At 41.2% G+C, this 25112-nt stretch overlaps 1 protein-coding gene across 7 annotated transcripts in view; it reads right to left on the bottom strand.

The window, feature by feature from the left end:
* The window catches only part of LOC121285947 (T-complex protein 11-like protein 2), a 41795-nt gene extending 17930 nt beyond the window's left edge, over nucleotides 1-23865 (bottom strand). For 2 of the 7 annotated variants that reach the window (XM_041202914.1, XM_041202915.1), the window contains exons 1-5: nucleotides 22429-22689; nucleotides 19608-19671; nucleotides 17909-18075; nucleotides 15082-15214; nucleotides 3264-3384 (exon numbers count right to left, since the gene is read on the bottom strand). In XM_041202914.1, the coding sequence (XP_041058848.1) occupies nucleotides 3264-3384; nucleotides 15082-15214; nucleotides 17909-18068 (414 nt within the window). In that variant the 5' untranslated portion in view covers nucleotides 18069-18075; nucleotides 19608-19671; nucleotides 22429-22689. Of the gene's footprint in view, nucleotides 1-3263; nucleotides 3385-15081; nucleotides 15215-17084; nucleotides 17205-17908; nucleotides 18076-19607; nucleotides 19672-22301; nucleotides 22399-22428; nucleotides 22691-23780 lie in introns of those variants that run through there. The other 5 variants (XR_005944847.1, XM_041202911.1, XM_041202910.1 and 2 more) reach the window with 5 other exon arrangements.
* Between the last annotated feature and the right edge of the window lie 1247 nt (nucleotides 23866-25112).

Genomic DNA, 25112 nt, shown 5'->3' with positions numbered 1-25112 from the left:
TCAGAATGGCAAATCAAACAGGGGAGCAGAAAGAGCTATGTGATCATTACGGCAGATTGGAACAGTATTGTTGGAAAAGGAAGAGATGGCAAAGAAGTAGGACCATATGTTCTTGGGAAAAGAAATTAGCAAGGCCAAAAGCTGGTCCATTTTCGGAGAAGACTCATGATAACAAACATCTGGTTTAGGCATCATAAAAAGACAATATACATGGAAAATGCTTGGTTATACAGAAAGATCAGCTAGACTATATAATAGTGAGACAAATGTACAGGAACAGTGTTAGGAACTCAAAAACTCAGGCAGGAGCCAAAGTAGAATCAGATCATAATCTTATGAAAAAAGAAACAGTATTCCAAGTGAAGGAAATCCAAGGTGGGAATATGCAGAAAACAGTGGAACCCAGAGAAGCTGAAAGTAGTAAATGAAGTAAATGAAGCACTAGGTAGAAAAGGTGAGAATACCACCAGCATGAATGAGCAATGGAAACAGATTAAAGAACCTGTCAAGGAAGGAGGGACACATAACATAGGAATTTTAAAGAGAAAAAGGATCAAGAAGTCATGGGTTACAACCACAATGTTGCAAAAGATGGAAGAAAGGAGAATATGGAAGAATATAAATACTGAAGATACTGCTGAAATATAGACACTTGAATAACAAGTTAAAAAGAGGCAGAAAAGGCACGAGAACAATGGTTAAAAGAGCAATGCAATGTATTTGAAGAATTGGATCAACTCAGAAGGGTAGACCTTATTTATGCAAAAGCAAAGGAGAATAGTGGCACTCAGCATAACGGACTGAAAACAACACCAATGCCGAGTAAAGAAGATTCTTATTATTAACAAATCCTGAAGAACTATATGCAAAAAAAAAACAGAAAAACCTGAAATGACCGAGCTAGAATAGAGAGTAATGTTGATTTCAGGAAGTGAGATAAAAACTGAAAAGTGGCTGAAATAGATGAAATACCTGCAGAGTTGATTGCTAAGCTGTACTTATCAGAAGAATCAGGATTTCAGCAGACAATAATGATCACCGTAAGAAAGAAGCCAAAGGCATGTCGATGTTCTGACCTCCATACAATTAGTCTGATTGCCCACGCATCGAAGGCTATGTTGAGAATTGTAACAAAGAGAGTGGGAGGGAAGGTACAGAACTACATCGGAGATGATGAGTTTATATTCCAGGGAGGAGGAGCAAAAGAAGCAATCAGCATTATAAGATTAAAGAGTAAACACAGTTTAGAATTTGGACAGGGATTATATGTTTTGTTTAAAGATTTTGGAAAAGCATTCTATCAGGATGACTGGATTAGGCTCCAATAGTGCTGAAACACATTGGAGTAAACTGAAGAGGTAGACGACGCATAGGAAATCCATACATGGGACAAACAGCAACAGTAAGAGTGGGCAATGGGGAGTCAGAACCATATGTAGTTTGAAGAGGAGTTCAAAAGGGTGTTGTTTATCACCAGTCTCTTCAATGTCTATGTGGAGGCAATCATCAAAGAAGCTTTTGAAGGCAGAATCTAGCATTAGGGGGTGGAGCGAATGATAACAACAGTTAATGCTTGTAATACTCCTTCTGTGCCAATTACAAGAACTAGTAGACAGATTAGTAACAGCAGGCATGAATTTTAGAATGAAAGTGAACATTGACGAAGTCAAAGTGATGCATACCTCAATCACCATGAAATATTCATTTATTCATAGAAAGAAAAGAACTAGGACAGGTTCAAGAATTCAAGTATTTAGGAAGCATAATATCTCCAGATGCAAGGTGCAAAGAAATAAGAACAAGGATAGCAATGGGAAAGGCTGAATTTGATAAGAAGAAACAGCTGCTAAACCAGAAAGCTAATTAAACAACTCAAGAAACAACTTGTAAAGAGCTTGATCAGGCGTGTTTCTGTATGCTCATGAGGTTTTGACCTTACGGAAAGGAGACCAACTTGCTAAATAGCTTTGAAATGTGGGTTTGGAGGGGCGGGAATGGAAAGGACCAATTGGACAGAAAAAGTAACAATTGAAGAAGTGCTGCGGTGAGTGAATGAACAAAGAAATTTGCTGAATGTAATAGGGAGAGAGTGAGTTTTGCTAGTGCACACATCAAGAGGAAACGGACTTGTAAGAGATGTTATGGAGATAAGATTCACGAAAAGGAAGAGAATGTCCATGTTGGATGGCTTGAAAATTGAAGGAGTTTATTGGCAAATGAAAAGACTGGCACAGTATAAAAAGAAATGGAAAGACAACTATGAGCCAAGGACCTTCCTTCAGGCAGAGCTCACGATGAAGGTGACTAGTGCACTAATTGGGTGCAGTTTTAACTCTAAACTATTTATTCATTCATGGGACGTGGGTGTTAGTGGCTGGCCAGCATTTATTGCCCATGCCTAATTGCCCTTGAGAAGGTGGTGGCAAGCTGCTTTCTTGAACCGCTGCAGTCCATGTGGTGTAGGTACACACACAGTGCTGTTAGAGAAGGAATTCCAGGATTTTGACCCAGGAACAGTGAAGGAACAGCAATATATTTCCAAGTCAGGATGGTGAGTGACTTGGATGGGAACTTCCAGGTGGTGGTGTTTCCATGTGTCTGCTCCCTTCTCCTTCAAGATAGTAGCAGTCATGATTTGGAAGGTGCTGTCTAAGGAGGCTGGCTGCAGTTTGTGTCTGATGGGAAACTGCTGACAAAAAGAGGGTCAGAGAGAAACAAAATTGAACGCAAATTATTAGGGTGGTGGATATAATTCTGGAGTTAGGGTGTGTAAAGAGTTGCTTTAAGGGGAAAAGTGCAGAACATGAGCAAAGAATCAGAAAACTTCAACACATTTTATGATAAAAGCAAAATAATGCTTATGCTGGAAATCTGAAACAAAAACAGAAAATGCTGGAAAAACTCAGCAGGTTTAGCAGCATCTGTGGAGAGAGAAACAGTTAATGTTTTGAGTCCATGTGACCCTTCTTCAGAGCTACTGTTTAAGAGGGGTGGAGCAGGTGAAGCTGGATAGAAGGCCAGCGATAGTTGGGGACAAAGGAGAGATTGATGGTCATGGACAAAAAGACAAAGGGAGCGTTAATGGTAGTGTAAGAGTTTATAAAGGTGCTGATATCGGCATAAAGCTAAGAAAGCAGAATGTGATAATAGCAGAACAAGGTAAACACTAAGAAAAACAAGACTAAAACCGTTGTGATGTACACAACCCAGATGAAACCCAGTTTCAAAAAATACAAGTAATATTGAAGCATTCATTCTTTTACCTCTTTAATTTCTCCCAAAAGTACAAGGGCATGATGGTATTCAGGAGGATCCTGGTTCAACTGAGCCTCCAGGCAGTCCCAGAATGCTTTGTGAACTATTTCTTTAACTTTCCTTTGTAAGCTGTATTTAAAAAATAAATCAGTGGTCTAAGATGGATTAGTTAACACTTAACTTACATTTAAATTATGCAATAGTACACTAAATGCTTTTGGGGCTAAAGTAGTAGAAGAATATTGGATAGTTTCAACATGCACTTTAGAAATCAACATAAAGAGAGATTTTGACCTATAAATTGGATTGCGTCTGAACTGGAATGCAATCCATGTGCACTGCACACTACAAACAGTAAATAAGGCTGGCAGCACAACCACAGCAAATTTTGCTCGTTGCTGAAGAGCTGCGAACTGAAGTTGTAACCCCTTGGGAAATCACCAGTTGTAGTGGGTGGAAGAGGAGGGGCGGGCACTACCCCACTTCCCAGCTGCAACAACTAGGAAGAACTGAAAAATGATTTGGTGCTAGAACAAAGGTGGGAAAGAAAATAATTTCAAATGGAGAATTGGAAAGAAGAAAATACCTCCACGAAAGCAGCAAAATGCAATCTGTCTAGGAAAGATTACAAAAAATAAGTTAGAAAAGATCATGATAGCTACCTTATAAAAAAGGGTGTTCAATACTGCATGTCTTTTCTATACGAGTCAGTCACATAGTCAAGTTTTCACAGTGTGACACAGAAAGTCTGTCCATCAAAGCCTGCTAACATTGCAGAGAATAAAAAAAAGCCATTTTTCCACTTGAAGAAACTTGGCACAATAGCTATTAAAGAAGAAACTAAAAAACAAAGTGCAATCAGCTCCACAGGCTCGTATCCAATATTTGAATAGCACTATTTAAAAGGCATCCATTAACTTCAACAGGCACTTGACTAACTTTCTTGGATTATGTACAGTTTCACCTAATTGTCAGTCAAATTCAGTCTCGAGACTCTCAGGCAGTTCTCTTCTACCAAGTCTCCTCTGGGCATTAGTCATCTGTAATCAACTACAACAGAAGTTGAAAGGTTCAATCCCTGATCCAAGCTGAACTTTATTAAAATGGCAGTATGAGCACTTTACTTAACTTCAGTGCCCATGAAGAAGGGGCAGGGTTCCAATTCCTATCATTAACCAGTGGCTTTTACGAGAAATGTATATCAAGTGAGAACAGAATTGAGCTCATTTGGTTTCTGCCACATCCCACAGTTAAGTTGTCTGTTGACCTGTGCAAGATCAAGTGCACAATGGGCCATTTGGGTAAGGTACTGCAGAACAAACAACACCCGAGCACAAGTCAGACCTTCAGGAATGATCTGAAGAATATTGATGAGAAAAAGTGGTTTTAAATACCCTGCCCACAGCCAAATTGTTTAAGTGTGGTAAGATAATTATCATAGCTGGAGGGTGTTAAGAGATCCAAACACCCTCTTTGTACCAGATTGGACAGTCGCATACACAATAGAAAATAACCATCAAAAATGGGGTGCTTAAATACTAGACAGCCATCAAAAATGGAATTCAACTAAGAGTAGTATGGAAATTAGAGTTGAAGCATTTCTTTTAAAATAGCAACAGTTTTAAGAATGTAAGAAATAACAGGAAATGACCAGACGGCCCATGGCCCATCAAGCTTGGTCCACTATTCAACATGATCATGGGCTTCAACTCCACTTTCCTGCCTGCTCCCCATATCCCTCATTTCCTGAAAGAGCAAAAATCTGTATATCTTAGCCTTAAATATATTCAATGATGGTGCATTCACAACCTGCTGAGGTAGATAATTCCAAAGAGTCACACCCTTTTAAGGTGAAGAACCTTCTCATCTCAGACCTAATGATCGACCCCTTATCCTGAAATTATGCCCCCTTGTTCTAGGTTCCCCAGCCAAAGAAAACAACGCATCAGTTTCTACCCTTTCAAACCCCTTCAGAATCTTGTATGTTTCAGTGAGATCGGCTCTCATTCTTCTAAACTCCAGAGAACGTAGACACAATTTTCTCAGTCTGCTGGGAAGGCAGTGGCATAGTGGTATTGTCACTGGACTAATAATCCAGAAACCCAGGGTAATGCTCTCGGGACTTGGGTTTGAATCCCGCTACAGCAAAAGGTGGATTGTGAATTGAACAAAAAAATCCAGAATTAAGGGCAGAATTTTGCCCTCAGACGGCGGGTGGGCCCCACCAGCTCGGCGGCGGGCGTACAGCCGACCCCCATCACCGAAACTGGGCCTGCCACCGTTGAGTGGGCGGGCCAATTAAGGCCCACCCAGCGGCCTTCCCGACAGGAAGCGCTATGCGCTTCCTCTGGGGGGGGGGGGGAGGGGGGGAGGGAATCCCCATCTGTCAAAGTGCGCTCTTTTGTGCATGTGCGTGAAAGAGCGCACTGCTCCCTGAGGCAAAGTGCTGTCTCAGGGAGTTTACTGACAGGTAAGAAAAATCAAAAAAGAGAAACATTAAAATTATTAACATGTCCCTCTCATGTGACAATGTCATACGAGATGGGACATGTTAATAAGAAACAAAGTTTATTAATTTTTTAAAAAACGAACATGAAACTTCATCCCACCAGTGGATGAAGTTTCATGAATAATCTGGAGCCTACTGGGGCTCCTGGCCTGCCCGCCAGCCTTAAGCTTGGACGGGCAGGTCTTTAATTATCTTAATTAGCCTGTCCATGGCCTCAATTGGCCATTGACAGGTCAGCGGGCAGACAGCTGATTTCGCTGTCTGCCCACTTTCCTAAAAATTTAAAGGTTCCTCCTGACATCTTCTCGCGTCATTTTCCCCTCGGCGAGTGGGCCCCGCTCCCAAATCGCTGAGGGGAAAATCCTGGCCTAAGAGTCTAAAGATGGCCATAAAACCATTGTCAATTGTTCTAAGAACCCATCTGGTTCACTAATGTCCTTTAGGGAAGGAAATTTGCTGTCCTTACCTTGTCTGGCCTACATATGACTCCAGACCCACAGCAATGTGGTTGACTCTTACAAAGAACAAAGAAAAGTACAGCACAGGAACAGGCCCTTCAGCCCTCCAAGCCTGAGTCGATCATATTGCCCGTCAACTAAAACATTTTGCACTTCCGGGGTCCATATCCATCCTATTCATGTATTTGTCAAGCTGCCCCTTAAACACCACTATCGTACCTGCTTCCACCACCTCCTCTGGCAGCAAATTCCAGACACTCACTACGCTCTGCGTAACAAAAAAACTTGCCCCGCACATCTCCTCTATAGTTTTCTCCTCTCACCTTAAATCTATGTCCCCTAGTAATTGACTCTTCCACCCTGGGAAAAAGCTTCTGCCTATCTACTCTGTCCATGCCACTCAATTTTGTCCTGTTGGTTTCCAGACTGATCTGTCTCTGGCTGATTCTTGGAGTAATAACATTTGTTATCTAAGGTCAGTTGTAATCATGTGACCACATGATCAATATTTCTATTGTCCAGACAAAGGATTCAAAGTTAGAAGCCATTGCTACACAGTGGGGGATGAATGGTGGCTGATCACACCTGCTTTTGATAAACTGGTTTCTCTGCACTTCTCTTTGTTAATTGTCAAGCTCGCAGACACAGTCTGGGGGCTATCGATTTTGAGTTTCTGTTAATACCTAATCAATAAGAGGTGTAAATTTGCAAGTGGTTTTGCATTTTGAATATCTTTTCAAGGGAAGGCACTCATGATCATTTACATTTTAAGAACATTCCAGAGACCTAAGTTAATTCTTTGCCTGTGCAGAAATCACAAAAGGTCACCTGACCCTCGGCGGTCATCTTTGTAGCACATTGCCCTCTTTTTGAAGTTAACTAAGAAAAGTCCACATTGAATAACATCCATATCTTGAAAGTTAGAAATATATCTTTACTGGGCATGACATTGCTCAATAACTCTTCCAGTGTAGTCATAATATCTTGGATAACCTAGATTCACTGTGCTCAACTGGATATACTTATCACAACCACAAATTAGAGTTGCTTTGAACTGTATTGTGCCAAGATGCAAATGGGCTTGTCTGCAGCATTCCATCTTTGACAGGATACAGGTTTTGCAGAACTTCACGCTGGTAACAGGGACAAGTAGAGTTACAACAGCCTAGCAAATTAAAACAATTCCAATATAATGAGTTCCAAAAATATTTTCCTCCTTATGTGATTATGAATTCTCCTTAGTTACAAAATCAACTTTTACAATTTGGGTCTGGCATGAATAATATTGGGTTAAGTGGATTAAGGAGGAAAATATTTTTGGAACTCATTATATTGGAATTGTTTTAATTTGCTAGGCTGTTGTAACTCTACTCGTCCCTGTTAAATGCCCTCTGAACTAGGGACGAGTAATAAATGCTGGCCTGACCAGCGATGCCCACATCCTGTGAATGAACAAAAAAACGCCTCTCCTTGTAGAACAACCTTCTCACCCCAGGGACCAATCTAGTGAACCTTCACTGTACTGCCTTCAATGCAAGTGTATCCTTCCTTAAATATGGAAGCCAAAATTGCACAAAGAATTCCAGGTGTGGTCTCACCAGAACCTTGCACACACGTAGTGAAACATTTTTTATTCGTGTACTCCAATCTCTTGCAATAAAGACCAGTATGCCATTTGCTTTCCTAATTGCATGCTATATCTGCATGCTAACTTTTGTATGAGTACACCCAAATCTCTCTGAACGTCAACATTTACAAGTTTCAAGCCTTTTAAAAACAAACGTTTTGCTTTTCTATTTTTATGACCAAAGTGAATAACTTCACACTTCCTCACATTATACTCCAACTGCCACCATTTAACCTGTCTATATCTCTTTGCAACCTGTGCCCTCTTCATAAGTGACATTTCCGCCTAGCATTGTACTATAGCTTAGATACATTGCTCTCCTTGTCTAAATCACTAACAGATTGTAAATAGCTGAGGCCCCAGCACTGATCCGTGCAGCACTCCACTAGTCACAGCCTGCCAACTTGAAAAATGCCCCATTTATCTCCACTCTCTGCTTCCTATCCATTTGCCAATACTCCATCCATGTCTATATAATCATCCATGAGCATTCATCTTTAGTATGGCAGCTTAATGAATTCCTTTTGGAAATCAAAGTATATACTACATCTACTGGTTTCCCTTTAGCTATCCCAGACAAAGCAGCCCACTTGGTTAGAAACACATCCACAAACATTCACTTCCTCCACAGTGGCAACAGTGTGCACCATCTACAAGATGCACTGCAGGAATTCACCAAGGATCCTTAGACAGCACCTTCCAAATCCAGGACCACTACCATCTAGAAGGACAAGGGCAGCAGATAGATGGGAACACCATCACCTGGAAGTTCCCCTCCAAGTCACTTGCCATACTGACTTGGAAATATATCTCGTTCCTGCACTGTCACTGGGTCAAACAGCACTGTGGGTGTACCTATACCTCTATACCACATGGACTGCAGCTGTTCAAGAATTTAGCTCACCACCACCTTCTCAAGGGCAACTAGGGATGGGCAATAAATACTAGCCCAGCCAGAGAAACCCATATCCCATGAATGAATAAAAAAAAACCCTACTAGTTACATCATCAAAAAAAATGCTAATAAATTTGTCAAACAGGATTTCCCCTTCGTAAAAATCACATTGACTTGCTTTAATTAACAATGCACTTAGAAAAGCATGGTGTAAGACTTCCTTAACAGATTTCAGTACTTTCCTGATGATTAAGGCAAAATACTGTGGATGCTGGAAATCTGAAACAAAAAAAATGCTGGAAAAACTCAGCAGGTCTGACAGCATCTGTGGAGAGAGCTCTGAAGAGTCATACGGATCCGAAACATTGACTCTGTCTTTCTCTCCACAGATGCTGTCAGACCTGAGTTTTTCCAGCATTTTTTGTTTTTCTTTCCTGATGATTGTCAGGCTAACTGGCCTGTAGTTCCCCATTTTCTCTCTCCCTCCTTTCTTGAATAGTGGTGTTACATTTGCTAACTCCAATCTCCTGGGACCATGCCAGAACCTAGGGAACTTTGGAAAATCATAGTTGCAGAGATTGTGGATCTGCTATCTCTTTTAGACCATCAGGTCCTGAGGATTTGTTGGATTTTAGTCCCTCGAATTTCTCCAGTACTTTTTCTCTGCCAATATTAATTTTACTTTAATTTCCTCACTCTTATTAGTCCCTAGGTTATCCTCTATTTCTGTATGTAACTTCTGTCTTCTACTGTAAAGCCAGACATTAAATATTTGTTCAATGTCTTTGCCATTTACTCATTCCACATAATTTCTCCTTGTCTCTGCTTCTAAGGGAACAATGTTTACTTTAGCTACTCTCTTCCTTTTTCTATACTTGTAAAAGATCTTATAATCAGTTCAGGTTAAGACTATCCCTGTGGTACAGCACTAATCTTTTCCCAGTACTGGTGCCAGTGCCCCATAAATGGAAACCCCATCTCTCCTACATTAATCTTTGAGACATGCGTTCAACTGTCTGATCTTATTTAACTATGCCAACTTTCTCGTGGCTCAGGTAGCAATTCAGAGATTATTACGTTGTAGTTTTAAGACTCAGAAGTTTGATCCTACTCATTATACATGGTAACACGTGCATTGATGCTGAAGATGTGGGCAGCATTCTCAATGAGTACTTTGTCTCTGTCTTCACTAAGGAGAGGGATAACGCACACATTCTAGTTAAAGAGGAGGATTGTGAAATATTAGATACAATAAGCACAGTGAGAGAGGAAATACTGGAGTGACTGACATCCTTGAAGGTGGATGAATCACCATGGCCAGATGGATTGTATCCCAGGTTGTTAAAGGAAGTCAGGGAGGAAATAACAGATGCTACGAGGATCATTTTCCAACCCACACTACATATAGGCAAGGTACTAGAGGATTGGGGGTCTGTAAACATTGCACCATTATTTAAAAATGGTGCAAGGGATTGGCCTATAATTTTCTGGCCTTTGGTGGTGGGCAAATTATTGGAATCAATTCTGAAACACAGAATAAATGGACACTTGGAAAGGCACTGATTAATTAGGAATAGTCAGCATGGTTTTGTTAGAAGATTGTGCCTTACTAACTTAATAGAATTTTTTGGGGAAGCAACAAGGAGGACTGATAAGGGTAGCACAGTGGATGTTGTCTACGTGGACTTTAGTAAGGCATTTGACAAGGTCACACATGGCAGATTAGTCAAAAAAGTGAGATCTTATGGGATATAGAGGAAGGTAGCAAGTTGGATCCACAATTGGCTCAGTGACAGGAAACAAAGGGTAACAGTCGATGGATGCTGTTGAGAATGGAAAGCAGTTACCAGGGGCACTCCACAGGGCTCAGTATTGGGGCCCTTGCTGTTTGTTGCATATATTAATGATTTGGGCTTAAATGTGGGTGGCATGATTGGGAAATTTGCAGATGACAAAAACTGGCCGTGTAGTCGATAGGGAAGAGGATAGATGTTGTCTCCAGAATGGTTTGGTTCAGTGGGCAGAAAGGTGGCAAATGGAATTCAATCTGCAAAAGAGGTAATGCACTTGGGGAGGGCAAACAAAGCAAGGGAATACTCAATACATGGGAGAATATTGAGGGGTTGAGGAAGTGAGAGACCTTGGAGTGCATGCCCACAGGTCCCTGAAGGTGGCAGGACTGGTAGATAATATGGTAAAGAAAGCATATGGAATGCTTTCCCTTATTGGATGAGGTACTGAATACAAAAGCAGGGATGTAATGCTGGAACCATACAAAATGCTGGTTAGGCCACAGTTGCACTCTGTGTACAGTTCTGGTCACTGCATTACAGGAAGGACATAATTATTCTGGAGAGTGTACAGAGGAGATTTGTAAGAATGTTGCCAGGGCTGGAAAATTGCAACTATGAGGAAAAATTGGATAGACTAGGGTTATTTTCCTTAGAAAAGAGGCAGCTGAGGGGTGACCTAATTGAGGTATAGAATGTTATAAGGGGCCTAGACAGGAAAGACCCGTTTCCACTAGCTAAGAGGTCAATTACCAGGGGGCATAGGTTCAAGATGGTTGGTAGAAGAATTAGAGGGGGCATGAGGAAAACCTTTTTCACCCAGAGGGTAGTGGGCGCCTGACTAAATTGGTGGTTAAGGCTGAAATGCTCAACTCATTTAAAAGGCACCTGAAGTGCTGTAACCTGCAAGGCTATGGACCAGGTGCTGGAAAGTGGGATTAAATACGAGTGGCTGGTTTCTTTTGTTCACTTTTGTCTGGCGCAGACATGATGGGCTGAAAGTCCTCTTTCCGAACCATAACTTTTCTATGGTTCTTGGTCTATCAAAATGTCATGAATTTTAAAAAAAGGAACCAAAAACAGGTTTTATAAAGGGAGAAATGAAAGCAATTTACCAGAAATAAATGCAACAATTCAAAGCTAACATCAATTTCTAAAAACAAAAAATGCTTGAAACAATAAATATGTCAGGCATTATCTATAGAGCCGGCTGGAAGGTATGGTTACTTCAGGTCAATGACTTTTCAATACCTAAAGTCATGGATCTGGAATGTTCACCTTACTTTCCCCTCTCCATCATTGCTGCCTGACCTGTTAAGTGTTTCCAGCATCTGTAGTATTTTCCTTCTCATAGATTTTTGAAAAGCCAGTCAGACCTAGTGTTTACTGGAATGACTTTAAGATTGGTAGATAATAGTAATGAGTGCGTCCCCTATGTAAAGTAAAAACAAAGTGAATGTCCATTATATAGATTATTGAGTGGTATATTAGTATGGCTATACGTCTGTAATCTTGGGGCACCCTAGTGACTGTACAGTGGCTTAAGGAGAAGCCGCTACAGGAGATGGAGGGAAGAACAATTAAACATACACAAGTCTATGGATTATTCCACACCAACAATATAATCAATTCATCCTCTTTTTGACTGGACCCAATAATCTTGGCAGCAGTCCTCTCAATTTCATCAGTGGCACATAAACGTTAAAAAAGACTGTAGGGGGAAAAATGCCACCCAATTCTTCAGCAGGGAGGAAAGTCCTAGTTACTCATTTAATTCTGTTGATTGTGGTCTCACAGGCAGGCAACCAGCCATGTATCTCAAGAATGTTGCAGAGGATGAACTATGTTTATCTACTGTTTAAGCCCAGAAAGGTCATTAGAAAGAAGAGACATTTAATCCTTGGTGTCTGCTGGCTCAGTACCAAGGAATAATTGCTTCTGTAAGCTTCTATAAAAAGGAATGACACCAGAGAAGCATTGAACTCCAATGTACCAAACCCTCCTGTTATTAATGTTCTCAACTAGTTCCTGTAGGAACACACATTTGGGTAGTGCATTAGCTTTGATACTGGACTAGCAATGTAGAGGTCACCACCTCAAATTTGCACCATGACAAATTGCATATGTAATAAATTTGGTAATAAATCCAGCCCCAGTAAAAATGACCATGAAAGCAACCTGGGAAGAGAACCTGTCACATTTAACTGATCTGAGCTACACATGCATCCAGTCCCACAATATGCAATTGGCAGTCAATGTCACTCAGCTGTAAAACAATTTCTATAGAACACAAAGAGAGATCCATCCACTATTTCACCAGTAGCAATCCAGAATATGACTCTGCAAAGATCTGATCACTAACATCTAGGAACTGGTGTGCAAGTTTGGAGAACTGACTCTGACTAGTCAAGCAGCAGCCTGATGTCTTAAACACGTACCCATCAGTCAATGCTAGAGTCCAGGAGATATACTCCTCCATTGGCAGTATAGACAAGGTGAGGTCAGTGTTATACAGATTGGTAGGAACCCTCAACGTATACTCTGGACCCATGAAGTTTCACAGCTTCAAATCAAAGGCACCAGGGAAACCGCCTGCTGATTAGGACTTATAGCCAGTCACAACCCTGCCACCATCACCACCCACCTCCCAACCCTTCCCATGCTCCTCAGGGTGAATCTGTACTCCTCAATGTTGAATATCACTTAGAAGAAGCAAGAGAACTTGAGAGTGCTGGTGTTCCCATGATGTTGTTGGTATATGATATTGAGATTCATGGTAGAAGAAACGCAGGGCTGGGAGGTTCTGTCAAAGTAATCCCATTGAGTAGCTGCTTTACATACTGCAGCCGGTGCGCTGCTGGTGAGAGCTGAATATTGGGTGCAGTGACAGAGACACTGATCAAGCATTTGTCGTGGATTGTATCAAGCTTCGAGTGTTGTTCTGGTCTCACCCATCTCAGCAAGTGATGAGTATTCCAACACACTCCTAGCTTATACCTTGTACATGGTGAAGAGGTTGTGGGAGGTCAGCAGATGGGCCACTCATCAGGGATACCCAGCCTCTACCCAGCCCTCGTTGTGACATTGTTGATGTGGATGGTCTGAACTGAACTTCAACTCAAGAGATTAAAAAAAGAGAAATTTTAAGCTCAAAACAGGTATTTGCATTTTTAATACTTTTGGATCAAATTATAACACGGTCACTATTTTGAGAGCTTGCTAATCTGAGCATTATTTTCAAAGACAGAAAATAAACCCAAAATATATATTCAAGCTTGGTTTTTAGCTGAATTGCATCATAGAGAAAGCTAAACCAAAATCAAACTGTTATTGTAATACAGGCTGTTAGGTTTAAAAGGTTTGCACTCAATCCTCTTAAAAAGTAAAGTTAATAAAAATGAAAACAGGATCCATTAGAATGCATGACATCCTCAGGAGAGCAGTACTTAAAAATCATCAACATGTTTACCATTCAAGGATCTCAAATTTAAGTAGATCTCAAAATAACTGCTTTAAAACTGGCACACATTTTTTTAGAAGAAATTCCACTTGATATTTTACATTGTACTAGGGCTACACTTCCAGGTGACACTAGTGTGTGTCTTGTGCAGTCAGTAGCAAGCGGAGGGTGAAATGGATATGGGTGCCTAAACTTGGTTACCAGGCAGATACAGTACATTTTAGTGAGGCATTAACCCACCAGTTTTAGCGTGTTGCAGCTTTTTACACTTGGAGTTGGTTGCACGAGACCCACACTTGTGGGAATGGACTGCTACCTCCAAACTCTTGCCCTTTCTGAGGCATGTATCATCTCTGCTAACTTATATCTGGATTGAAAGTATCACCTCAACGTTAGAAGATTTTAAAGTAAGATATATTCTTCAGTGTTGGATGTACTTCACATTTAAAATTGTTTATTCTTTCACCTAACCTGAAGTAACATTAACCTTTAAAGCCAAAATGTGAATCTGGCCCTTTTGACTGGGAGTCCAATGCTCCATCATTTAAATGATGTGTCATAATCCAGGGCTTACATGATAAATTATAAAGCAGATAGAGCAACCTAAATGCCGTTCTTCTCCCATGAATAGAAATGCATTTCCATCTTAAATTAGGCTTGGGTTAACTGAAAAAAAAAACTCATTTTGTTTTCTCCAGACCCACTTCCCTGCCCTCCCACTTTCCATGTGTAATTTTCTTGACATTTTAGAGAACAAAATTAGAAACAGTGCAGTGAAGTTTGATAGCACTTTCATATTGGCATCTTTAAAATTCAAAATAGAACCTGATTTTCTGTGTTGAAACAGAGTATAGTGCAAATGAATAGGTGGTACAACCACTAAGAAACATTGTGAGCTGCGCCTAACACTCAAAATCAGCTGCATGTGAAGAGCTGAATCAATATTGGCAAGGTGGGCAGACCAAACCTTGAACATAACTAATCCTCATCCTACACCACCTGAATTACAACACAAGTGGATAAAACAAGATGAATAAGTTTATATACTCATTATCCCAACTCACTGAAACTTGGTAACTTTTCTTACCTTTGTGGAGGAAGGTCAATTTGTTTCATTTGAAAGTTGCTATTCATGACTATTTCATGAGCCAGAGTCATATTTGACAATCCTTTTGCAGTCTCCATCAGGTCGTCAAAAGAAACCATTTTAGGCGGACTTGCTGGAGTGACAAAAACAAAAATAGCTTTGGCGACTCATACTCAGGGAAATCTTCAGTTGAAATATGCATCTGTTCATAATTACTATTTGTGTAGGAAAAGACGTCTTACTCCGCTTGGTAACATCTACAATTTAGTACTTACCATTAAAGTTGGGTGGGGAGGAAAGTGTGGCCAAAATTCAAGCTTAGATTGTTTTGTTCTTCCAAAACTACATGCTAAAATTTTCCTATGTGGCAACTACCACATTCACTATTCCACAGATAGATCTTTACTCTTCACATGTTCCCCAGTTTCCCAAAACTCTATTCCCACTCAAGACTCAGCAATGACCATTATATACTTACGCCTAAATGCTCACCTTCCTTATCTAATGAAGTAAATTAGGAGGCTGGCTAGCAGAACAAGTTAAAGGTATCATCCTTTTACTTTTAGAAAAGGAATCTGAATCCCATCAATGATGGGATGGGATCTACTGGCAGAGTCCCAAGTTAAATGAGTATTAAGAAATAACAGTCCCTAATTGCTAGCTATCCATGTCAGAAGACTGCTTTCAATTAGACAAAATTAATATTGTTCAAAAGGACCATAAGGCTACACTGATATGAGAAACAAATATCATACCAGCATTGTATATAATACTCCCCTAAAATTGAAGTTTAGGCATCTCGAACTGAAATAGAAGGCACTTCATTTTGTATTTGGTTTATGCTGAAAAATGTGGAAATTTTGGATAGCCATGAGCAAGAGGAAAATGAATTAATCACTTAAGAGATTGGGCACTATCATTCAACATTTAAACTTCAGCTTCAGAAGGTATGATGTATATACCTTTAGGAGCATTGAGAAGACAGCGTTTCAATCTAAAGAATTAGCCCTGACTTCTGAATCTCCTCCCTCACCCTATGTTTACTCTGAGTTCTTTATTTCTCTACTGATTTCAACTTCATGCTTTAAATAACCCAGGCCTTTAATCTCCAGGCAATGGGCAGGATTTTCTGTACCTGCTCACCACCGGGATCTTCCGGTCCCGCTGCAAGTCAATGGACTTCCGGCTGGGGTGCCACCTCGCCCACGACAGGTCCCGCCCGCAACGGAGCCGGAAAATCCCGGCCAATATTGCCAAAGTCCAAAGAAATTGTATTGAATAAAAAAAAACTTAACTGAAAATTAACCTTCTACTGCCAATTTGGCTTAAAAGTAAGTCTGATCACTGATGATTATTCTCAAATTCACTGTACAGGAACACAGTAATTCTCTCGATATCTAGAAGAAATTACAGCAGCAGCCCTTGGTACTTCTGAGGCCTTTATTGGAATGCAGCATTCTGACCTTGAATGGGAAACTGGTCTTTTCTTGTGGGGAAATGCTAATTAGATGCATGACATCCTCAGGAGGACATAAACATTAGGCCACAATAAAACAAGCTCCATTTTACTTCAAGCCTATACAGGTGGACTTTAGGTAAATACACCTAGTGGTATCAATAATGAGGTGGACGTCATTAACCATGTGCATGGACTCATGCAGGTGTCTTCAATAAGCACTGCTCTGCAGAAGGCACCATCACCTCCCCACCGAGCTTGGCCTGAATAGCCAAGCGGTTATGGTACTGGGTTTGTAACCCCAAGATCAAGAGTTCAAATCTCACAATGGCAAACTATGAAACAATGTAACTTCATCTGAAACAGATGGAAACAGGTTTACTCAAAAGAGTATCAAGAGTTCAAATCTCACAATGGCAAACTATGAAACAATGTAACTTCATCTGAAACAGATGGAAACAGGTTTACTCAGAAGAGTATCACCTCCCCACCAAGAGATAAGGGAGAATCAAATCATTTTAGACAGACAAAGAAACTGATGGGTTACCTTCATTATGATGTTACAGTCTGTAATGTTGCAATTGGACTGTGAATGCTGTTCAGTGATAAACAAGCATTCAGCTTCTTGAAATAAAAACTGAAAAATGTTGGAAATACTCAGCACATCAAGCAGCATCTATGGAGAGAAAAACAGTGTTCACTTTTCAGGTCAATGACCTTTCATCATTCATGCAGTTTTGATGAAAGAGAATCAACCTGAAACATTAGCTTTGTTCCTCTCTTCATAGATGCTGCTTGATGTGTTCAGTATTTCCAGCATTTTCTGTTTACACTCTAATTTCCAGCATCCAGAGTATTTTGCCTTTGCATTCAGGTTCTTGGTTTGGTGACCTATATTGGGATGAAGCAAGTGGGGAAAATTTCTGATGTAAGCAAATGCTCGAAAAAGGTTAATATTAGTAACCTCACTGTTCCTTTAACCCAGCCATGGAATATTTTAACCCCAGCTGGCATTTTAATGACAAACAAGCCAAAACTCAAATTCAATATAATTCAAAACAATGTAGACTAATTAATGCAATAGTGTGGTCCAATGGCTAGAACATATGAACATCCAATCCAACTGGGTTGTTTAGAATCCATGTAGATACTGTATTAATCTAATGCGTTTGAACATATTTTAAAATATATTGGTAAACGGACACCACTCAGTTGTACTTAAGCCAAACGTTAGGTGCTTCTTGTATAGCACAATAAAGAAGGTTGCGTGCAACCAAACTAGGTGGTGGTATGATGGCTTCAGATACAAAAGATACTTTGTGATAGATAATGTAACTTTTTTTTAAAAAACAATGAGCTAAAAAGACCTACAGGCTGGAGAGCTGGGTTTGCTAGAAGAATCACTACTGAAGCTTTGTCGAGCATATTCATAGTCACTGGAAGAGTTGACACTATCTGATCGCTCGCAAGATTCAGTGTCACTGTTTAATGATTCATCATTCAAGGAATGTTTCTCATTACTGAAAGGCATCTTCTCACTGTAAAAACAAAATTTACTAACATAGAAATCCATTATTGAAAACTACTCATGCGCTTTTTGGATTCATCTTTAACACATTTAATTGGGATTTTGTAAAAGAAATGATAAGCATTTGAAATAATAGACCAGCCTAACAAAATGATAGCGACAAAAACGCCAAGTGTCATTGTATGTTCCTCAGCCAAAAACTAGCAATCTCCTACCAGGTGCAGGGAGTTAGTCGACCTCCAAATCTAAACAAAATAAAGCCCGAGTAAACTAGATCAGTATACAAGCAAGCGTGCAGCATTGCAGAAAAATTATCACAAGTTACCAAGTCAAAGAGGGGCAAAAGTATAAGAAAGTTAAAACTGTACTTTTCTTGACAAAACAAATTGGCCTTCCAAGGTAACACTCATGTAAAAGAAACACAGCATCTCTTACTGCAATAGTTTACAACACTACACAGAGTGCACCAATTAAGGATGGGTAATAGCTGCTGGCATTAAAGTGATGCCCATGTATCATTAATGAATAAAAAAACCTCTCTCCCCTCTCTGTTAATCTTTATTTACAGCATGGTGCTTGCTCTCTCCTCATCTCTACACCACAAGATGCCCTCCCCACCCAGGAGTCTCACATTATCTCATCTCTGAGCAACAGCAGTCCCAGGTAATATTAGCAAAATCTAATAACATGATAGAAAGAAAAACTTAATCTGTGAAAAAGAGGCTGTAGGAGTGAAAGTGAAGCTATTCTCGCTCTTGCCATTTGTAAGTTTCAGCCTTTCTCCCATTTTATTCTAGTATACATTAGTCTTTTTTTTAAGTACTTGTACGTTTGCTTCTCAGATGCATAGAGTGGGGCAGAATAGTGAGCTCTGTTGTCAGCATGATTCAAGCATCACAGCTCTTCTTTTCCCCACAATGGGTTTGTGACTGATGGTACTTGTCCCATCTTAGACGATTAGAGATGGGACTAGAGAGCAACACAGGAAAGCAAGCAGCAGAATGTCAGAACTGAAAAGGGATCCATGACACACAGTTAATAAGAGAGCATGTGGTGAACAGGGATGGTGGAGTGAAAGCAGGATTCATCAGTTCCCACATTCTTTATTAGAACACCGAGCCCCAGGGTCAAGAACCTTCCAATAACCCTAACTCCTGTTTTTGATTTGGATCTGAAAGAGCCAAACAGGATGAGGAAAATTTAATTTATTTATTTATTTTTACACATCAAGTGATTAGGGCCTGGAGTGCACTGTCTATGGAGCAGAGGTAGATTTAATCAGAGTTTTCAAAAGGGAATTGGATGACCATCTGAAGTCAAACAAAAAATGCAGGCCATAGGGAAAGGGAGGTGGGTGGGACTGGCTAAATTGCTCTTGCAGAAAGCTGGCAAGGACTCAACAAGCTGAATGGCCCCTGTGCTGGGACTATTCTATGATTTATCTGCTCAGTAGTGGAAGGTTCACCCAATGTAGAAATAACAGTTACTTTGCTAATACCAGTCTGTTACTCCTTTTCCCTCCAAAATGAAAATATTGCTTACCTTTCAAGTTTAGTAGCTTTACAACAGGATCACAAATCACTCAAGTGTATGAATTGAAGTGCACCTTAAAAATAAATGAAAAATTGATCAAACCTACAAGCTTTTAAATGAAAAAAATCAAAACTTACAGAATTTACCTTTGTTACATTTGACCATAGAGAATACAACATAAGAACATAATAAATTAGAGTAGGAGGAAGCCCTACAGTCCCTTAAGCTTGCTCTGCAGTTCAATAAAATCATGGCTAATCAGAGCTTGGCCTCAACTCCACTTTGGTCTATTCCCCATAATCCTCGAATTCTCCTATAATTCAAGAATCTGTCTATCTTAGCCTCGAAAATATTTTATGAAACCAGTCCCCACAGGTCTTCGGGCTAGTGATTTGCAAAGATATACAACCAGAGAATAAATTCCTCCTCATCTCTGTCTTAAATGGGAGATCCCTTATTCTGAAATTATGCCACTCAGACCTAGATTCCACCATGCAGGGAAACATCATCTCGGTATCTACCCTGTCAGACTCCCTCAGAATCATGTTTCAATTAGATCACCTCTCATTCTTCTAAACTTCAATAAGTATAGGCCCAATCTGATCGACCTTGTGAGACAATCCCTTCATCCTAAGACTCAACCTAATGAACATACTCTGAACTTCCTCCAATGCAAATATATCCCTTCTTATATAAGGAGACCAAAATTATATGCAGTATTCTAGGTGTGGACTGGAGAAATAAAGCTACCACTCAATCAGTTCCAATAAGTTAAAATTGTGGGTAGGATTTGAAAGTCTCTTGAAAACATGAAAAGTGAAGTAGCCAGGAGGATCTTAAATACACCATATTCATGTAGAGCTTAATTCATGATTGGACATAGTCACCAGTTAGATTAAATTGTGGCAGCTATGTGTCAGTTAGCAGCACATTCGCCTCTAAGTCAGAAGTTAGTGGGTTCAAATCACACTCCAGAACTTCAGCAAAAATATGTAAGCTGACACTCCAGAACAGTACTGATGGAGTGAGTTTTCAATGAGACATTAAAACATCTCTCAGGTGAACATAGACGATCCCATGGCAATATTTCAAGGATGAGCAGGAGAATTATTCCTGATGTCCTGGACAATATTTATCTCTCAACCGACAAAACAAAAATAGATTATTCAGTTAGTATCACATTGCTTTTTGTGGGAGTTTGCTGTGCACAAACTGTCTGAAGTGTTTCTGACATTATAGCATTCCAAAAGTAATTAATTGGCTGAAAAGCACTTTGAGACATCATGTGATCATAAAAAAGTGCTACATAAAAGCAAGGTTTTTTGTTTTCTTTTTAGGTATACCAAAACAATTTAACAGTAGTGTCTATCATAGTAGTGTTTTATCTCTGTGTCTATCATATGTTGCCTCAATTGACAGTCTCAATCAGAACTAGATTTTAATGAGAGGCTTGTACATTTTCTGTTGTCAAACATTATTCTCAGTACTAAATTTCCCCTAATTTCAAGTACTGTGGTACAGCTCCACAAACACCAGTCATGCATGAATCTTGGCAGTGAATATCAGCACCCTATTTCACCATGAAAGCATCAGCGCAAACCAGATTGTACCCACAATTCAATGAAGGCACATGGAGGCATTATAACTATGTCTCACTGTGTCCTCCACTGAGATCTGTACATTTCCAAATAGGGTCATTGAACATCAATCAGAAACAGGACCCTGCCAATCCTTTCCTGGCTACCCATGGGCATGGAGGCTAATGTATGATCTTTACTGCAGCCCCACTGAACTCAGTTATTTCAGCAGAAATCAGGAATCAAACTTGGAATCTTTCTGGTTTTATGGGCCAACCACTGATAGTTCTCCCTATCTTTTAAGAGGTGACTGTGAGACAGGGCATTCCATGTCTCAGTTTAAAAGTGACAACAGTTCAGGGCAATAGACTTTATATGGAGGTGATAAAAGATCAAACCTAATTAAAAAGGGATACCCTGGGAGTATATTTCTAAGCATGCTTAAACTACAATTCAAATCTCACTTGCCCATAAATACCCCAACACAACTTCTAAAGAGTCTTTCTGTATGCCAATCTTCTCACTGGACATTTCACCTCTAGTCATTTCAACTGCAGAATTATCTGATTTAAGTGTTTGTTTATTACTCTCTACAGTTGATTTAATAGCACTGAATCCATGCTGTAGAAACTGAACTAGGATAGTCAAATTAAACGTCTTGCATCGGCACGCACTCTCTCTCATTTTCTCTTATAGATTATGTTTACATATTTAACTGCCTATGCAAATGTCATTCTGCAATTGGACCCTCCTCCTAGTGAAAGTGCTAGAGTGCAGCCACTGGCAGGAAGGTGCAATTACAAGACACTTTGGATAATAAACATGATAGTTTTGTATCTGTTATGACTTCCTAAGGACATAATGTCTGACATTAAAATGGGTACCGATAACTCCCACCACCACCAACGCCCCTCCGCCTAGTATCCTATGCTCAATCTGAAAAACACACTTAGTTTTAACACAATGTACATGTCCATTCCAACACTTTACTGAAATTCGAATAACATAGCACAACCCGCAGTTTTTTGTTTTTAGCACAAATGAGCACCTCCTGGTTTTAAGTACAAACTATATACCGTATTTAAGAAATATACACTTAACACTCTTCCGGCCGTTAGATAATTACTTTCACTCAGTCATGCATGACCTTTATGGTTGAAACTCAAAAATTCAACTTCAGAAAGCTGCAGCTTAGGCAAGTACCCGTGTAAACACAAACTGCTACAAAGGCTGTTTCAATAAAGGAGGCAAACCGGAATTGCAGCTGAAAATCCTGGAGTAGCCCGAGGAATGAGAAAGGTCATTGAAGGGAATGCAATGCCGGCTCTCGAGAGGCTGCTTCCTGCACTCGGTATAATAACACGGCCATAGATGGGCGGCTTTGCAGAGTTGATGCTGGCTTTTAAAGCTCCTCTTTCCACGTCATGTAGGCTCTCATGTGATCAGAGCGACCACAACAAGGAAAAAAAACACACACACCAGCATCTCCATAGACAGGGCAAGGGTTGGAGAAAATTCAAGCACTAACTAACCCGAGACTACGTGGGGGGGGGGGGGGGGCGGTGTTGCAAACATATCGCCTCCCTGAACAAACTCCTGGTTTTAGGAGAATTACCTGGAAAAACTCAGCAGGTCTGGCAGCATCGGCGGAGAAGAGAAGTTGACGTTTCGAGTCCTCATGACCCTTCGACAGAATCTGTCGATGCTGCCAGACCTGCTGAGTTTTTCCAGGTAATTCTGTTTTCGTTTTTGTTTTGGATTTCCAGCATCTGCAGTTTTTTGTTTTTATCCTGGTTTTAGGAGTTACTTTAACTGTGCAGTCCCGGGTTAGAGTGAGAACAGCAGCACCGATAGAGACCCAGATCCGGGTTCGGGCAGCTGGACAGAAACAATACTTGGACTCCGGGTTTAAGGGGGCTCCAGTTGACACTCCAGGTTTAAGGGGGAGTCCGGTTGTCACTCCAGGTTTAAGGGGGCTCCGGTTGTCACTCCAGGTTTAAGGGGGCTCCGGTTGTCACTCCAGGTTTAAGGGGGAGTCCGGTTGTCACTCCAGGTTTAAGGGGGAGTCCGGTTGTCACTCCAGGTTTAAGGGGGGGTTCCGGTTGTCACTCCAGGTTTAAGGGGGGGGTTCCGGTTGTCACTCCAGGTTTAAGGGGGGGTTCCGGTTGTCACTCCAGGTTTAAGGGGGGGTTCCGGTTGTCACTCCAGGTTTAAGGGGGGGTTCCGGTTGTCACTCCAGGTTTAAGGGGGGGTTCCGGTTGTCACTCCAGGTTTAAGGGGGGGTTCCGGTTGTCACTCCAGGATTAAGGGGGGAGGGTGTCCGGTTATCCCTCCAGGTTTAAAGGGGGCTCCCAGTTTACAGGTTGTCACTCCGGATTTTAAGGGGGCTCCGGTTGTCATTCCAGGTTTAAGGGGGGGTGGTGGTGTCCGGTTATCCCTCCAGGTTTAAAGGGGGCTCCCAGTTTACAGGTTGTCACTCCGGATTTTAAGGGGGCTCCGGTTGTCACTTCAGGTTTGGCGGGGGCTCTCTCAGCTATTCCTGCCTTCGGGGACTCGTCCAGTCCATTGGGCCGGCGGACTCAGCCTGAGCTCCTGCTGCTCTTACCCTGGCGGTGAGAAGGTTGAGGAGCCGCCAATGTTCTGCCGGCTGCTCGGAGTCAGTATCTGCTCTTCCTGCCCCTCCCCCTGGCCGGAGCTGCAGCTCCTCAACTCGGCCTGTTTGTTGACGGATGTGACGTGAGGGTTGAAGACGTTACATTGTTGCTAGGAGAGGGGATCACGTGATGGCCCGGGAAACCCTGTTTCCATGGTAACAGACAAATGCTACACCGCCCGGCTTCTCCCCGCAGCGCTCTGGAAACCTCAGCATGTCCAACAGAGCGCTGCCTGCCTACTGTTAACAGTCCATCAACCACCACTTGTGAACTGTCATCCCAATATTAAAGTTTGCAAAAACTAATTGACAGGGCCCTCCACCATGTCCCGTCCACTTCACGCAGTTCTGCTTTCACACCTTCCCCTCCCTTCCAGAACCATCCTCGCCCTCATCTTCGACCCCACCAGGATCCGTATTCAACGGATCACGCTCCCCCCACCCCCAACCATTTTCACACCTCCAAACACATCTTTCCCCGCCCTCCCCTTTCAGCATTCTGAAGGGACTGTTCTGTGCGCAACACCCTTGTCCACTTTTCAGTCACCCCTAGCACCCTGGTCCCTTCCCTATGGCATTTTTATGTCCAAGCAATGGAGATGCAGCACTGTCCTTTCACCTCCTTCCTTCTCTCCATCCAAGGCCCCAAACACTCCTTGCAAGTAAAACAGCAATTTACTTGTGCTTCTTTCAATTTAGTATACTGTCTTCACCGTTCAAGATGTGGTCTCCTCTATATTGGGGATACCATACGTAGACTAGGTAACCGCTTTGTGGAACACCTCCGTTCAGTCCACAAACATGACACTGCACTTCCTGTCATTTGTTATTTTAATTCTCCACCTTGCTTTTACTCTAACCTCTCTGTCCTTGTCCTGCTACAGTGTCCCAATGAAGCTCAATGCAAGCTTGAGGAACAGCACTTCATCTTTCATCATGGCAGCCTACAGCCTTTGGACTCAATATTGAGTTCAAATTTAGATCATAACCCCTGCCTCGGATCCATATTGCTCTATGTGTTCTTTCGTTTGATTTGGCTGGCTTGTTTCTTTATATCTTCATGTTGAGTTCAGGTGGCTGCTGTAAAGACATTCATGTCTCATCTGGACATAACTTTTGTCTCTTTACTAAACTCATGACCATTCTTATTGGCTCTTGTGTCATTAAATCTGTTGTTAGTTAATCTCTCCTGCCTTATCACAGACCTTCCCTTTTGTTCTTCCTGCCCCCTCCCCCTTCTACTGGCTTAAAAGCTCTTACATTTCTACCTTTCTTCAGTTCTGA

Source organism: Carcharodon carcharias, chromosome 13 (genome assembly GCF_017639515.1).
Source record: "Carcharodon carcharias isolate sCarCar2 chromosome 13, sCarCar2.pri, whole genome shotgun sequence".
Lineage (NCBI taxonomy): Eukaryota > Metazoa > Chordata > Chondrichthyes > Lamniformes > Lamnidae > Carcharodon > Carcharodon carcharias.
Note: the sequence above shows the minus strand (reverse complement) of the source record. Positions and strands in the feature narration are given on the sequence as shown.